Genomic DNA, 16924 nt, shown 5'->3' with positions numbered 1-16924 from the left:
TTGATCTTTATCAGGCTAAAATTCCATTTTTAAAGAAAACCAAATCTTTAAATATAAACACCAAACTGCAACAAAGTCCTGGATTGTTTACATAATTATCACACGGTCATCTGAAAAATAGAGTGACTGCTGGATAATAAATATGGGGAGATTTTTCAGGTGTGCCTAAGGGATTTAGGAGCCCAAGCCCTATTGGAAGTCAATGAGAGGCCCTGAATCCTGTCAGTGCCTAGCTAAATCAATGGAGTGACATTTTACCCTGTGCAAATGTGAGGGAGGCAGGAGGAAGGTGTTAGCCTGGAACTGGGAGGACCTGCATTACATTCTGTGTTCTATCAAGGCTTGCTGTGTGACCTTGCATAAGTCACATCGTTTCTCTGCACCTCACTTTCTCATCAGTAAAAATTCTCTGAAGGGTTCAATTCCCTACTTTGCTGCAGACTTCTCACTTCGTCTCTCAGAGCCACAAAGAGACAAGTCTGCTTCACAAAGCTGATCAGGGCCTGAGCTACATTCATGCCCCTTCTCACTGATCTACCAGTATATGCTTGACATTTGTGTAAATGACTAGGGTGACCAGATATCTCAATTTTATAGGGACAGTCCCAATTTTGGTTTTTTTTTTTATATAGGCTCCTATGACCTCCCACCCCCTGTCCTGGTTTTTCACATTTGCTGTCTGGTCACCCTAGTAAAAGACATTCACACCCACTTCAAGTCCCCTTCCTATTGCCAGAAAGGAGCCAGAGTGCAAATAAGAATCAGACCAGTTGGTCAGGAAAGCCGGCACTTGGTGAATCTCACTCTGTTTGTAATTTTAGTTTTATGCTGTCTGGTATGATGCTAATTTATTCTACAGTTACTCTCCATTTGCAGCACACTGATAATGAAACATAAGTGCTAGGGAATCTTCTAATTGAGACTGAAATTGGGACCCTGATTAGTACTCCTCAGGGTGGTGTCAGATTGAGCTGCTATCTTCCCTCTGACACTGCCTGGTAATGTCAGAGATAAGGGACCCAACTTTGCAGTCCTTTGCGATCTGTCCTTAAACGGGGCACACCATAAATGCAGTGATGTCTGCAGAGATTTGATTACTGAAGAGTCTTTTACCTTCAATTACTCATTTATGATGCACAGAGACGTCTTGCTGTAATGCATGCACACATGTACAGTGGGGGCTTTGGGGAGTTTCACAGGCTCTTTTTATTTAAAAGACTGACTTTTTTTCACATTAAAAACCAACAACCTTTCAAAGAATAACAGAATGGAAATATACCAGGCCCTGAGCAAGTTCTGGAAGAAAGAAACCCCAGCCCTGCTCCTGCAGGGTGCTGAGTACTTCCTCTATAGGATGTTGTGCTCTGCCAGCTCTTCCTTGAATGGGAGGAAAGAGCAGTCTACAGTCTTCTGCTCTTCTGGGCAAAAAAAGCTGCCCCACTCCTCCAGAAGAAGTAGGAGAGAAGATCAGAAATCCGGTTAAGTTTTTACAGCTGTTTCCAGCAGATGCTGCTATGTCACCAGTGGTACTGATTTACACAGGGACTTAGCAGAGCTTCCCCCATAACTCTTAGCCCAGCGGTTAGGGCACATACTTGGGATGCAGGAGATCCATTTCAATGCCCCACTCTGCCTGAGGAGGAGAAGGGATTTTCACAGACGTCTCCCCTCTCTGAGGTGAGTGCTCTGACTATGGGATATTAGGTTATGAGACTCCCTCAGTCTCTCTTGTTCAAGCCGTCCCACTTTAATGAAATATTAATTGGACCAGAGGACAATTGAGGATTGCTCTATAGACTAGTGGTTAGAGCAGTCCCCGAGAGGTAATCATTTATCATTCTACTTCAGGGGTGGCAGACCTGCCAGGTCAGAGTTTCTCCCAGAAAACAGTCTTAGGGTTTTGTAGTGAGCTTTGACTTGAAGAAGCCGAACGGGGCCAGTGAATAGAGAGGCCACAGAGCTCTGTTCCAAGTTCAGTCACAGACTTGCTACGTGATGTTGGGCAAGTCACTTCACCTATCGATACCTCAGCGTCCCCCTCTTGCACACGGAGATTACAGTACACACCCTCCTTCCTGAAGCACCTAAGATTGGCAGAGGACAAACACCAAATGTCATTATAATGGCAATAGCGACACCATTGTTGAGGGAGTGGCAGTGGCAAGGGTTTGATGGCTCACGTACTAAAGAGCTGGGTTCTGTTCCTAGTTATGCCACTGATCATCCAGTGACCACACCTCTGTTTCCTCTCACCCTGTTTGTTTAGATTGTAAGATCTTTTGTGGCAGAGACTGTGTTTGCACAGGGTCCTGATCTCATATAGAGCCCTGAGCTGCCACAGTAATATGAATAATAACACAGCTGCCAAATCTTTAACTCATACAAGGGGGTAACTCCAATGCTCATTGAGAAATTAAAGAAATGCAAACCCACAATGCTCTAGGGTCGTATCTGCACGGCACTCAGTGTGTTGACTGATGAATACATAATTATGTTTATTTACATAGATTATTAAACCATAAATTAGTCAAACAATTAACATGACAGGAATATACAAAGGTTAAGATCAACTTAAACAGCAAAATAGGAAATTATTTTAAGGGCAGTTACCTTGATAATCATGTTATGACATGCAGCAGCTTTAGCTGATCATTTCTACACGAGTCATTGTAATGCAATTTAGAAATAATTGATGGTTTCTCTTTTGTCTGTGCTCCATGCTAGTTAATGGAAATTGATTTAAATAAAAAATAATGTACATGTTCTTTATAAGATTTCATTGACTTACAAGGCCTGGAGCAAGCCACGCTAATTAGTGCTATGTCGTTGTAGCAAGCTAGTGAGAAATTAGATATAAAAACTGAGCAAAAATTATATATAATTACCATTAAAATGACTCGGGCATGAAAATTAATCAAATGGAGTTTGAAAAACATTCTTATCCCTACCAACTGTTGGAGGCCACAGTCTTCTTTGAACTTTTGTTTGGATCGTCTTTTTTCTTCCTCCCTGAATTAGGCCATATTTTCAGTACACGTATCTGGAGAAAAACCTTCCTTTTTCGGTTACCATAATCAGTAGAGAGTATACCTAACATCCACAGCCAAAGTTTGGCTCTAATTGCAACTCCAGCAGGATTCCTGGGTGTAACTGGGTGCACTTCTTTTTAAACATAGAAACTGGTGTACTGTGTCAGCTTGTCCATCCTATAGTCCAGTGTTTCCCAAACTTGGGATGCTGCTTGTGCAGGGAAAGCCCCTGGCAGACCAGGCAGCTTTGTCTACCTGCTGCATCTGCAGGTCCAGCCGATCACGGCTCCCACTGGCCGCGGTTCACTGCTCCAGGCCAATGGGAGCTGTGGGAAGTGGTGCTGGCCAAGGGCCATACTGGCCTCCGCTTCCAGCAGCCTCCGTTGGCCGGAAGCAGCGAACCGCAGCCAGTGGGATCCGAAAGTGACCGAACCTGCAGACGCAGCAGGTAAACAAAGCCGCCCAGCCCGCCAGGGGCTTTCCCTACACAAGCGGCGTCCCAAGTTTGGGAAACACTGCTCTAGTCTAACACATCCATCTACTTCAGTATTTTATCTTTAACAGTGGGCAGCACCTGGCACTTCAGAAGAAGGTACAAAAAACAAACAAGCAAACAAAAAACCCTCAGTAGGCAGTTATGATGGTCTGTCTCCACTAGTTAGAGATTGGTTTAAACCCTAAAGCGTAGGGTATTCGCTTCCAAAGTATTTTTTTAAATGTAGTTGCTATTTTAACTTTGGATATTGTTGTTATCCATAGAAGTGTCTAATCCTTCTTTGAATCCCACCAAGTGCCTGGCATCAAAATCACGTGGCAGTGAGTTCCATAGGCTTCATGATGAAGCACAAATCATTTGGTCAAATTTGTCCCCCCAGCATCACTGGAATGACACCTGGAATGAATATCGCCCATTTGTACGAGAGGTCACGACGTTTAGACCTCATGTAGTATATTTTTGCATCCGTGTGTGTGATGACATTCCTTCGCACAGCCCTGGGTTGGTGCTTGGAGAGGGTTTGGGGGGTTGTGATTGGAAGTTCTACTTCCTCCCTTTTGTGCCAGTTTTGGTAGGTCTTTGCAGAGGTTCTTCATTACCTCATACAGTTCAACATCCGCAAGAGTGGCCACTCTGCTTTCTTCTCCTCCTCCATCTATTTAGCTCCCCACAATGGTTGGGAAGTTTCATGTGGTGCAATGGAACCTGGGTTCCTTTGGGCAGAGCACGTTTCACAGGCTTTCAGCTCACTCGAGGAGAAAAGATGAAGCTGAGTTGGTAGTTAAGGCCCTGGACTGGATTCATAATCTGGTTCAATTTCTGGCCCTTCTCCTGAATCCCTGTGTGACGTTATCACCCAACCTGGCTATGACTCAGTTCTCCATCTCTAATATGAGGATAACAATATTTCCTTTATCTCACCCATTGCAAATCTTGTCTAATTAGACTGGAAGCTCTTTGGGGCAGGGACTGTCTCTCACTGTGTATCTGTACATGTTTGTAACTGACAGATGGGTTCAACATGGCTGTGTGTGCACATTAAGAATCAGAGTGGACAAACTCTGGGGGTTTTCTTTTATATGAATTGCAGCTAATAAACTTGCGATATTCCTTTTTTCAGGTAAGCCAGTAATGATAGTGACAGAGTACATGGAGAATGGCTCTCTCGACACATTTTTAAAGGTAAGATTCAAAATGCTCAGATGGTTTTTCTTGGAGGACAATGAGGTCTCTTGTAAAGGTCATTCCCCCTGGGAAATACTATGAAGTGCTGGTGGAGTTACATGTCCCCAAGTCCTAGCTCCATCTACCACAATACAAATAAATAAAATAACAACAAAATGCAAAGCATCCCTTTTCTTTCTGTGAGGAGCTCTGCATCGGAAAGCACTGGTTTTCATGCCTCCCTTTACACAACTGCATTTTGACACCAACCCTCCAAATGACCCTGTGGAGTAAAGATTTACATGTGTTTTGATGATACTTTCTCAGTAGTGAGGATTAGATCATGTGGGCAAGAAACACGGGGGCAGGGAGGGGGTTGCATGTGAGCTGTGTTGTTTACAACCTTGACTCAGAGGGATAGTCATCTGTGGGGTTTTTACATATGTAATCCTTCTGCCAGGTGGAGCCAGCAGCAACCAGGGCCGGTTCAATATCTAGGGGTTCCTTTTCAACCATACAATACAGAATCGGCTCGAGCCCCCACCCAGTAACCTGGGAAAATTACACACCACCCTGGGTGCCTCTGAGAACCAATACTCCCCCCACTCACAAGAACAGAGTCTGAGTGTAGAAAAGAAACTTTTAATGAAAGGAGAGAAGTTACCCGACATTAATTAGGGAAAATGACACAAGCAGGATTCATAACCATAAAATTGTGAGCAGGACACCCACCCCAGAGTGCATGAGGCAGTGCCTTCTGCCTCATGTTCTTGCGTTATACAACCAAAAGTCCCTTTACCATGCCCCACTAACAGTGGCTTTCCTTGGTCAGTGAGGACCCAGGGTTCAGAGGTGCATCTGTGTGAGCTCACCTCCCACCCGGGGAAGAAGGCACTTTCCTTCCTCCGCCATCTGAGCACTTGCTCTGGCTGGCTGCCCTGCCAGCCACTCATTCTGCAGGCCACTCTGCAAACTGCTTGTTCTGCTGGCCGCCTCGTGAGCCACCTGCTCACCGCTCTCACAGGCCGCTCCTGCCGGCCGCCCGTCAGCCAGTCAACTTCTGTTGCTACCTGCTTCTCTACTGTGACCTCTGCAGGTCAGTCTCTTAGGGCACATCTTCACTACCAATGTTAAAATGCTGGTCGTGGCAGCGCTTTAAGGTGGCTTGTGTAGTCGTGGCACCAGTGCTGGGAGAGAGCTATCTCAGCACTATAAAAAAACCACCTCCATGAGGGGCGCGGGGACCCAGCGCTGAGGCACTGTCTACACTGGCACTCTACAGAGCTGACATTTGCAGCGCTCAGGGGGTGTTTTTTGACCCCCTGAGTGAGAAAGTTGCAGTGCCATAAAGTGCCAGTGTAGACAAGCCCCTAGTGATTTTTCGCTCTTAGCAGGCTGGGCAGACACACAGTCCCACCACAACTGATTTCAGCTCTGATTGAGCATTTAAAGTAATAAAGAGGCTCCTAATGAAGCCTATTTAACCTTTTCTTTGAACAGTGGGGAGAAACAGGTTAAATCAGACTGGGGACCCTTGGGGAGAGTCCTTACCCCTTTTACTTTCACAGGGGTCTGGCATTTGAGCCCCTGGCTTACTGGGGTCCTTTCAACTGAGGGTGACCCCCTCATTTGGGACAGGTTAAGCACAGTTCTTCTCCCCTTTATTCATATCATAGTGACAGCACCATTGATAACAGCATTTCATTACCCCTGCATTCAGTACTAAAGTGGTTTGTAACCCAACACCGGCCAAAGTTGATTACTTTGAGCAACACTGTTCATGTAAATACAGTGTGTTCATGTAAATACAGTTTGCTCCTGAAGTCTCTCCCCTTCCTAGCTAGCTGCCAGGGGAGAATTCATTCTGACCTTGCTTACATAGATAGGTGTGTACACTATATGTGTCACATTAGGAAATTCCCTAATCATGAGTTAAGAACTCTGTTGTCTCAGATTAGTCTTTAGAGATCACTATTCCAAACAATGACACCTTCAGGAGCCTCTGGGCCGGAGCATCATGGTCATTAATTATGAATTCCTCTATTTGCCTTTGCATGAGACTTGCCCCTGACTCGTTATTTGTGCATGTGTGTAACGTAGGGTGTAAAGAACACTGCGCACAGTGATTGAAATCCCCCCTTATCTTTGCAGAAGAACGATGGGCAGTTCACTGTCATTCAGCTGGTTGGGATGCTGAGAGGCATTGCGTCAGGCATGAAGTACCTGTCAGACATGGGTTACGTACATAGAGACCTTGCTGCCAGAAACATCCTCATCAACAGCAATTTAGTGTGCAAAGTGTCTGACTTCGGGCTCTCCAGAGTCCTAGAAGATGACCCTGAAGCAGCGTACACAACAAGGGTAGGTTCTGGGGATACTGGACCATTGAAGTAAAGGAAATGAGGGATACGGCCAAGTGGCATTTTCAAAAGTGCTCACACTTGCAGTTGGAGCCGGATTTTGAAAAGGGCTCAGTGTCCATCAGTTGTCATTTCGCTTAGGTGCCTACATTGGCCATGTGACTGACAGGCTAAGAGTGCTGCCCATCCCATGTTTCGGGAGGTCCAGAGTAGACTTGCTCATCGAGACAGAACTTGTTAGAGGCAGGCAGCTCGAACCCAGGCAACAAAAATCAAGAATAGACCACTGAAAGAAATCCCACAGAGCTTCATGCAAACAGGCTAGGGCGTCCATAAACTCTGATGCAGGGAGACCTATTCATCATATCTATCAAATATGTTAATATATACCACCAGTACTGAAAATGTACTGGAAACATTGTGAGAATGAGACCTTTTGTAATAGTGACAGTTGGATGGAATCCTCTTATCATAGCTTCAGCTCATATTCATCAACATATACATGTAATTTTTTTTACACATATGACTAAAGTATCATATTTTATGTAACATAAATTCACCATCTGTGCTCAGAACCCTCCAGTAACTCAGAGCCACCACCTTATCTGGAGATTTCACCCTGGAAAAATGTTGGCAACTGGAGTCTGCCTGTCCACTGGAGGATCAGAACCTAGTTAGGCATATAAGGGTTTCTTGGAGCCAGATCTTCATCTGGGATAAACAGTTATGATATGCTGAGTGACATTAGCTAAGAATCTGGCCCCCACTGGCTTAAAGTTTGAACTAATAATGCTTCACTGAAGAAAAATTGTGAGAATAAGGTTTTCTAAAAATATACCCGAAATTTTACTGTTTTTGCAGAGGTAAAAATTGTTTGAAGAGGTTCCCTGAATATCCCCTAGCCTTGCATGTGGCTCATTTCTGGGAGCAAGGGCTTTCAAAAGGGGGCCTATTTTGATATAATTCAAGGAAAACAATTCTTTAAATCCTGACTAATATCCTCTTTTTAATCCTGAAAATCTTAGGGATGATTTATATTATCATTAAAGTATTATTATAATTTGCATAAAGTTAAACATCTAAAAATTAGAAAGCAGGGAGAAAACCCTAAACCTGAAATCCCTAGATGTGTGCAGGGAGACGTTAGTTATGCAAGAAATATTATAAAAAATCAATAATCATCAAAGAGAGAAGGAATCATTGATGTTTTTGTCACTCATCTGGCCTCCTCATCTCTTATGTAGGCCTCTGTCTTGCAATCAAGTTTGCACTGGCTGACCTTGCATTCATGACCTTGTTGATTTCAGTGGCCCATCTACCTGGATCCAACTGCATGATTGAGGTCAAAGATCTGTAAAATAAAATCCAGCTCCCTGCCCTGTAATTTGAATGAAGTTCACATTACACCAGAGTCACCTAGAGCTTTTAAGATGTTTGTTCCTTCCCCATTTGCTGTCAGAAACTCTTGAAAGTTCACTGTATCGATTGCTTGAGCGCTTGGCTTTTCCTCCTACCAACCAGCGCAACATAATGGAGATGTGGCTGCTAAACATGTTCCAGCATTCAAATGGAATTTAAACAACAACCCTTCAGGTTAGCCAATTAGTAGTCAGCTCCAAATGCTTATGGGCTGAGATAATATGGAGAAGGGCCTCATGCTGTCAATCAGATTTACTTTACAATTCTACATCTCTTTCCAGCATCATTCAGGAACAGAAAAAAAAAATCTCCCTCGATGCTCTAAAAAATGTTGCTTTTCTCTCCCCTTCCCCCTTCTCTTTTTTTCACACAAGGGAGGGAAGATCCCGATCAGATGGACAGCCCCAGAAGCCATCGCCTTCCGCAAATTCACCTCGGCTAGCGACGTCTGGAGCTATGGGATAGTGATGTGGGAAGTAGTGTCTTATGGAGAGAGACCCTACTGGGAGATGACCAATCAAGATGTAAGTACTTGCCAAAGCCACCGTATGACAAGTCTCTTGCTATCAGAGACAGAACTGGCACAGGGCTTTCAGTCTGAAAGTGACAGCTGCTTTTAAAAAGCCCAGTGAAATGATTTTGCTTTCCCCCTGAAATTTCTTTTATTGAATGCCCTTTTATGCTGCAGCTCAAAACAAGCTTTGCATAAAGAGAAGTAAGTCTGTACGGAGTAAAGACTGTCTCCCTTGACAGACTGTTGTAGTGCCACTGATGCAGTTATTGCCAGAGTCCATCAGTATTATGTTTAAAGATGAAGGTCTGCCAAAGGATGCATATTGATAAATGACATAATTTCAGCTACATTTACAAACTCATCCAGTCAACTATAGCAAAAGCCCTTTGGGTTCCATTTTTAATTCATTTAAAATTTACTGGGAATGTATCCGTGTTTATTATAAAAATTAAAAAATGAGTAAAAATCAGTACGAAAAATTAACTTCACGGTTTTCTGGGTAAATATTGAGGTTAATATTGGGGGACAAGAGGAGAGGAAAAAAAGCAACAAATAGATAAAAGTGAGAGTATTTAAAATAAAAGCAGTGTAAGCTGTGGTTTATTTCATGAACTGTACATGAATAGTACATATATATGTGTATGCATATGTATATTCTATTACCTTGCCATACTTTAGCAGCCAGCTCACACTTACACTTAGACTAAGTTATTAGTAACATAAACACATCTACTTAATGTCATGGATTGGATTTTCTTAACATAATCCATATTTCCATATACTTGAATGGTCCAAAATTTGGGTGAAAAAATCAGCAAAAACTGAAAACAAAGTTACCTAAGTATAGCTTCATTTTTGAGATCTGTCTGAGAGAGAGGGAGGTGATGTCGTGTAATGGATAGGGCTCTTAACCTAGATCCTCTTCCTGCCTCTGCCATAGACCATGAGCGTGACACTTCATCGCTCTTTCCCCTCCAACCCTGTGTCTTGTTTGCTTTGAAGAGTTTGAAGTCTAAGGACTGGGCTACACTAGCGGGGGGGGGGGGGGGGTTCAAACTAAGATACACAACTTCAGCTACACTATTCGCATAGCTGAAATCAAAGTATCTGAGTTCGACTTACCTGGCCTCCCTCATGGCGATGAGTTGACTGCTGTAGCTCCCCCGTCGACTCCGCTTACTCCTCCTGCCGAGGGAGAGTACGGGCGTTGATTCGGGGATCGATTTATTGCATCTAGACAAGACGTGATAAATCGATCCCCAATACATTGAACACTACCCACCGATCTGGCGGGTAATATAGACTTACCCTAAATCAGGATGGTCTCTCATCGTACATAGACAATGCCTAGCGCAATAGGGCCGTACTCTCTTTGCTAGGGCTATACGTGCCCACATGCTCAGGGTTTAATTGATTGCCATATATGGGGTTGGGAAGGAATTTTCCTCCAGGGCAGACTGGCAGAGCCCTGGGGGTTTTTTCACCTTCCTCTGCAGCGTGGGGCACGGGTCACTTGCTGGAGGATTCTCTGCACCTTGAAGTCTTTAAACCACAAGCTGAGGACTTTAATAGCTCAGACATAGGTCAGGGGTTTGATACAGGAGTGGGTGGGTGCAATTCTGTGGTCTGTGTTGTGCAGGAGGTCAGACTAGATGATCATAATGGTCCCTTCTGACCTTAAAGTCTATGAGTCTACTTAGATTGTAAGGGTTTTGGAGCAGGCCCTGTCTTTGTATTCTGTTTGTACAGCACCTAGCACAGAAGGGTCCTGGACCATGGCTGGGTTCCTAGGCACTAGGGTAATACAAATAAATAATAATAATGGAACAGATGCTTGGGCCTGTGAGGTGCTGAGCATTTACCAAGAATGCTAAATATCCTGCAAGGTTGTGTTTTAAATCAATGTACCATCAGATTGCACATTTTAGTCGCTGCAGAATGTATGCCAGCTGTAGCACCATAATTTTATCCCTGTGATGAGAGAGATGAGTAAAACTAAAGCAAGCAAAACGTTTCATTTAAATGCTGCAAACTCAAGTCCTGTTGTTTTCAGCAAGTTCAAAGAAAAGTCCAGAGATATCAATCCAAAGGACCAATCCAACTGCTGGTTAAGTCAAGGAAACTTGAATAAATGGAAGTTGCATCAGGCCCAAGATGGTTACCTTGTTTCACTTTTACTGCAGTAGTTTGCCTGTATAATAGAGCTTTTTTTTAATACTAAAGTAACTCAAACCACTCTGCAGACTTGGGGCCAGAGTCAGCAGGGCCGCTCCAGACATCAGCTTGGCAAGCAGGTGCTTGGGGCGGCCACTCCGGAGCGGGGCTGCACGTTCAGCTATTCGGTGGCAATTCGGCGGAGGGTCCCTCACTCCCACTCAGAGCGAAAGGCCTCCCGCTGAATTGCCGCAGATCGCGATTGCCGCTTTTTTTTTTAAAAAAAAAAGCTGCTTGGGGCGGCAAAACCCCTGGAGCCAGCCCTGAGATTCGGGGCCCCTGCCTCTGTCAGAGTGAAACCACCCATGTGCAGAGAGCCACAACAAGGCCTGCCTGTCACATCAGTCCCACCGTGAGCAGGTATGTGTATCTCTCTGGCAGCTGGAAGCATGTGTGCTGGAGTGTCACTAAGAACAGCAGGCTTCCACAAGCTGGTCAAAACACATGGTGCTACCAGAGACTAAGAAGTCTTAAGCAAAATTTGTCCTTTCACCCCATTGCTGCTGGGGTTCAAGCCAGCCCCTCCACCCCCCGGAGTGAAGAGTTCTCCCTCCCCACCTTTGGGTGGCACAGCTTCTCTTGCCCTGGTTGCCTTCACACTCAGCATCCCACAGACAACAGCAGCAGCTGCTCCCCTCAGCACACAGAGGGCTGTATGTAGCCTGCTGCTCCCAGAAGCCCTTGCTTGCTCCCCGCCGGATGCCTTAACTCAGTCAGGTGCTCTCCCTCAGGACTACAAAGCACCCTGAATGCCTGGCGTTAAAGGAGCTCATACTCACAACAGTAATTCAGACCAGGTTATACCCTTAAGGGGCCTGTATACCCTGGATTTTGATTGTGCACTGCCTCTGTTGAGACATCTGACTGGGAGTGAGCAAGGGCTTCTGGGAGAAGCATGAAGATCTCAGCCCTCTGTGGGGAGCAGTTGCATGGCAATGAATTCAGTGTGCAGGTCAGACAGTGGGTGAGGTCCTCAGGTAATGCAAATCAGCAATGCTTTATTGACTTCCTTGGTGCTATGCTGATACAACACCTAGGAGTTGATCCAGTCCATGGTGAATGGAGGGGGTGGGGTAGTATTCAGTGAAGATTAAAAAATAATGTAATAAAATATAGTATGGTGCAATTAATCAATGTGATGGATAGATAGAATATCAATTTAATTTTCATCGGGGAAATAAATGATTTTGTATTGTGAAGTGACAGCAACAATTTTGCTGTGTGCTACTGAACTCTTCGGCCTTAGTAAGTTGTTTAAAAATAAGTTGGTGCATCCTCCCTCACTCTGTGCACACACTCCAGCCTGCACATTGAACCAAGCAGGGGGTCTGCATAAGGAAAAGCGTGCGGTCAAGTGATTAATGACTGTAGGGTAAGGCATAGACACTACGGGGCCTTTCATGACAATTGCATGCTTCGCTTCACCTTACGTTCTCAAAAGTGCTCAGAACCCACAAGCAGAGAGAGATTTTCAGAAGGGCTCAGCTTCCATTTTGGTATGTAGCTAAAGGAGGGGACAAGCTTTCGAGAGGGTTCAGCGTCCGTCTTTATCCTCCAAGGGAGCTGCTTTGGAAAAGTTGGCCCGTTACTTAGGTGCCTAACTGAGAGCTGAGCTTTTGTGAAAACCTGGCCCTACATGACTCTCACTATAGGCATGATTGAGTAGTGACTGGTCATTAGAATACCAGACCATTTCTCATCATTCTGCTGCTGAACTGCTTTCTTATTGTCTCATGAGTTAGATGTTGGGCTTTTTTCTGACATATGATTTTCAGTCAATAGCGAATTCCCGTTTCTTGCATAGAGAGCGGAATGAATAGGATCCGAAGCTGGTTTCACTGTATTACTTTTAATGGGACTGTATTACTTTTAAGGCCAGCATTGTAAGAAATGCAGGGTACCATCCTACCTCCAAGCCAGGATAATCACTGTAGTGGAAGGAGAAGCCTGGGAAACCTAATTCATAGAGTTTCCTTTGAATTCTGTCCTGGTCTGAATCCCATAGCCCAGGAAGAAGCTGCACTCCATTCATCCACAGATGCTCCAAGATACACATGGGTCCCAGGGGCCTGCAGGAGATATTCATTCCAATTCCCCTTGCCTACTCTTTGCTGCCTGGTTCCTGCATATCCCTGGACCATGCCGAATGCAGGAGCTAGGCTTCAAAGGCACTTCTAAAGGGGGCTTCACAGCGTGGAAGAAAAATACAGTTCCTCTGGCTCTAGAAACTTCGTGAGACAGGTTGGGAAGACTCTAGCAGAGACCAGCAGGCATTTGATCGCTGCCCCTTTCTACCTGCTCCTCCTCTGCAGAGAGACTTCTGGGATGAAGGGAGCATGTCACATGGGCAAAACTCCCCTTCTCCATGGCGGCAACCTCTCCCCAACACACACAGGGGAGCAGGAGACCCAATGTTTAAAATAAAATGGTCTTGTTCTTTTGGTGTTAGCAATTACCTTGACCATAAAAGTTCCTTTGGAGACTCCTGCTTCTCCCTTATTTTATCTAGCACCTCTGTCACCATAAGCAAGTGTGTGATCACCTGCTGCATGGAACAATCCTATCTGTCCATCCAAGTAAAGACAGTATCTTACCGTCACACATAGCAAAAAGGGCAGAGAAAGCATTCAGCCAGGCAGACAGATGTGCTATTTTGCTGACTCAGAACAACCATGGCCCTAAGTCTCTCCATCTCAGTTGCTACCTTACTTAAAGGAAGTTTACCATGAAGAACATAAGAGCGGCCAAGGTCCATCTAGCCCAGTATCCTGTCTTCCGACAGTGGCCAAAGCCAGGTACCCCAGAGGGAATGAACAGAACAGGTAAATCATCAAGTGATCCCTCCCCTGTCGCCCATTCCCAACTTCTGGCAAACAGAGACTAGGGACACCATCTCTGCCCATCCTGGCTAATAGCCATTGATGGACCGGTCTGCCATCAACTTACCTAGTTCTTTTTTGAACCCTATAACAGTGTTGGCCTTCACACCTCTGGCAAGGAGTTTCACAGGTTGGCTGTGCTTTGTGTGAAAAATACTTCCTTTTGTTTGTTTTAAACCTACTGCCTATTAATTTCATTTGGTAACCGCTAGATCTTGTGTTATGAAAAAGAGTAAATAACATTTCCTTATTTACTTTCTCCACACCGGTCATGATTGTGTAGGCCTCTATCGTATCCCCTTTTAGTCATCTCTGAAGACGCTATGTACACCTACCAGGGGATTATCCCAATCTAATCACAAACTTTCTGCCATGCCCAATGCAGAGAATGCAGAAATTTAGTCCCAAGTTTGTCTCTTCTGCCATTGCAGTAAGCAGCTCTAACTGGCTTTAATACAAATGCACTGAGATGCCACAGATGTTAGGTAAATGCCAAGCTATAAACTAGGATTCAATATGGAGTCATCAAGATAACACCCCACCGCCAGAGGAATCACTCTTGTGGATAGTGAACATTTCAGACATGAACATTTTCTAGAACCCTTTATTTAAAAAAAAAAAGGAGAAAATTAATTTAGCTACATCCTGCTGGACATTGAATGAATTTCACAAATGCATCTTGGAAAAGAGGTGCATTAGTCTGGCTCTTCAGAACATGCAGATTAGAGAAGTAATAAGAGATTTGGCTCTTGAAATTAGCATTGGTTCCTGTCCAAGCTTTGCTTGGATTACCTCTGCGCCTATATTGCATATACTTGGCAACTGAATTGATCATAGTAAACAAACAAATTTAACTCAAGGGTGTTTCCCACTCTGGTATGTGACTGTTCCCAGAGTGTTTTCTGCCTCCTCTCTTCCATATACTCAACTACCACCCCTTTTGGCCAAAGAGTCAGAGGTTGCTGACGTTGATGGTAGATGTTATGTGGTAAACCATGGTGCTCTAATTGCATGGATTTCAACTCGTGAAAGAGTTCCCATCATTCTTACTCGGTGTGTGACTTATAATTACAGCCAGTTAAAACACATTGTTTGAAAATATAGTCAGTGGTTAGCAAAATTGTTCTCTAATTGTAATTCAGTTTGTTTTTTTTTCATTGTTAACAGCAGTATAGGGAGAATCAATATGGGCAGTCACTGTTATTCAGAAGGCTACAAATCAAGTGTTTACATCAAAATTGGATGTCTTTCTAAAAACCATGCTCTAGGTCAACCACAAGATGTGGACTTGATGCAGAAATTGTTGAGTGGAATTCTCTGGCCTGTGTTATGCAGGTTATCAGACTAAATGATTGTAGTGGTTGCTTCTGGCTTTAAAATTAGTGAAACCATTGGGTTAAATATTTTACCTGTGTTAGCACAAGCTATCTCATTTCATTCTCCGCCAAGCAGCCCTGAGCCAACTGGCATTGCTCTGTAAATGGACAGCAATGATTACAGGATGTCTTAGGGCCCTCAAGTCTTCTCTCAGCTCAAATGTTTGGCCCATCAAAGGGTGCATGTGTTAGTGAACAAAATTGTGTGATGCCCCCATACAGTGGTTGCTTCCAGAGCCTTGCTAGCTGCTGCTTCTTTCTCATACTGGATGCCTGAGAACATCTGCACGTGAAAAAAAGATGCCGTAGCATCATGGCATCTTACAGTGTTGTGATACCATTTGCATTGTATTGCCAGAATGGACAACATCCTTTAAACTGAGTTTGCTTTATTGATGTTAGTGCCAGGAATATAAAATGTACCTACCCTCACTGCAGATATGGTTCAGATCTCTTCTGTACTGGTTCCAGCTTGTCTGCTACCCATCTTGCTACTATATTCTTGTTGGTGTATCTTGAAGGAGGAGCCCTCTGGGTTATAAATATACATGCAGGTAGAGTACTTAGGCGCTACATGATCCTTTGCCCATGCCACATGGGATGATTTTATTCGATGGCTGCAAATTTGGTCTCAAGGAGAGACTAGAAACATGATGCAAAAAGCAGAGAATCTGGATAACAGAAGTAGGTCGGGCCTACTTACTGTGCTGTGAACAAAACCATTATCACAGAACAAGACCACTCACTAATTCTGGCCTAAATGGGATAGAAGAACCACGGGCCTGCTCAAATGGCCATTGAAGTCAATGGGAGTCTTTCTATTGACATCAGAGGGCTTTGGATGGGTCTTCATTTGGGCTCAAAAGGTTTACTTGATGTAGACACTGGGGCTGCATTTTCAGAAGTGCTCAGTACCCACCAGCACCCAATGAAAATACAGTGCACCGTGTAATTTTGTTCACTAGGATATGTCCTTAGAAGACTTGATAGCACCAAATTTTCTGCTAGTAGAAGCTTTGATGGCCTCATTCCCCTCCTGGGTCAGTGCTGCCAATGAAAGGGGCTATTCCAGCTGGTGCAGGACTAGGTTCTAGCTGGTATAAAAAAATTCCAATTCCTGAAAAATCTGAGGTTTCAGCATTTGTTTTTGTTCTGATGTGGCCCAAATCCAAGACATTTCAAATTTTGTCATGAAATAACAAAAAAGAGAGACCCAGAATCCCAGTGATTAGAGCAGCTGGAATGTGGGAGAGCCATGTTTTAAGGCCCTGGTCTGGATTAGCAAGAGCACGGTCCTGTAGCTGGATCTCTAACATCCAAGCAGAGTTCCCTAACCACCAGGCTGTTGGCTATTCTTAAAGTCTTTTCCCTTCTCTCTCTGGTTTTACCATTAATTCCATGCTGGATATGAGAAACCTTCCTGACAAAACTCATGTTGAAATCGATATCTTTCTGCAAAAAGTTTTGGTCTCA

At 44.3% G+C, this 16924-nt stretch overlaps 1 protein-coding gene across 12 annotated transcripts in view; it reads left to right on the top strand.

The window, feature by feature from the left end:
* The window catches only part of EPHA5 (EPH receptor A5), a 420893-nt gene that overhangs the window by 305750 nt on the left and 98219 nt on the right, over positions 1-16924 (top strand). For all 12 annotated transcript variants that reach the window (XR_007773661.1, XM_050948232.1, XM_050948231.1 and 9 more), the window contains 3 exons: positions 4646-4707; positions 6841-7050; positions 8843-8992. Coding sequence is in view for 11 of the 12 variants with exons in the window: in XM_050948232.1 (XP_050804189.1) it covers positions 4646-4707; positions 6841-7050; positions 8843-8992 (422 nt within the window). In the remaining variant the exon portion in view is untranslated. The remainder of the gene's footprint in view (positions 1-4645; positions 4708-6840; positions 7051-8842; positions 8993-16924) is intronic.

Source organism: Gopherus flavomarginatus, chromosome 3, assembly GCF_025201925.1.
Source record: "Gopherus flavomarginatus isolate rGopFla2 chromosome 3, rGopFla2.mat.asm, whole genome shotgun sequence".
NCBI classification, from domain to species: Eukaryota; Metazoa; Chordata; order Testudines; family Testudinidae; genus Gopherus; species Gopherus flavomarginatus.
The sequence above is the reverse complement of the archived record's forward strand: the minus strand, read 5'-3'. Positions and strand labels throughout refer to the sequence as shown.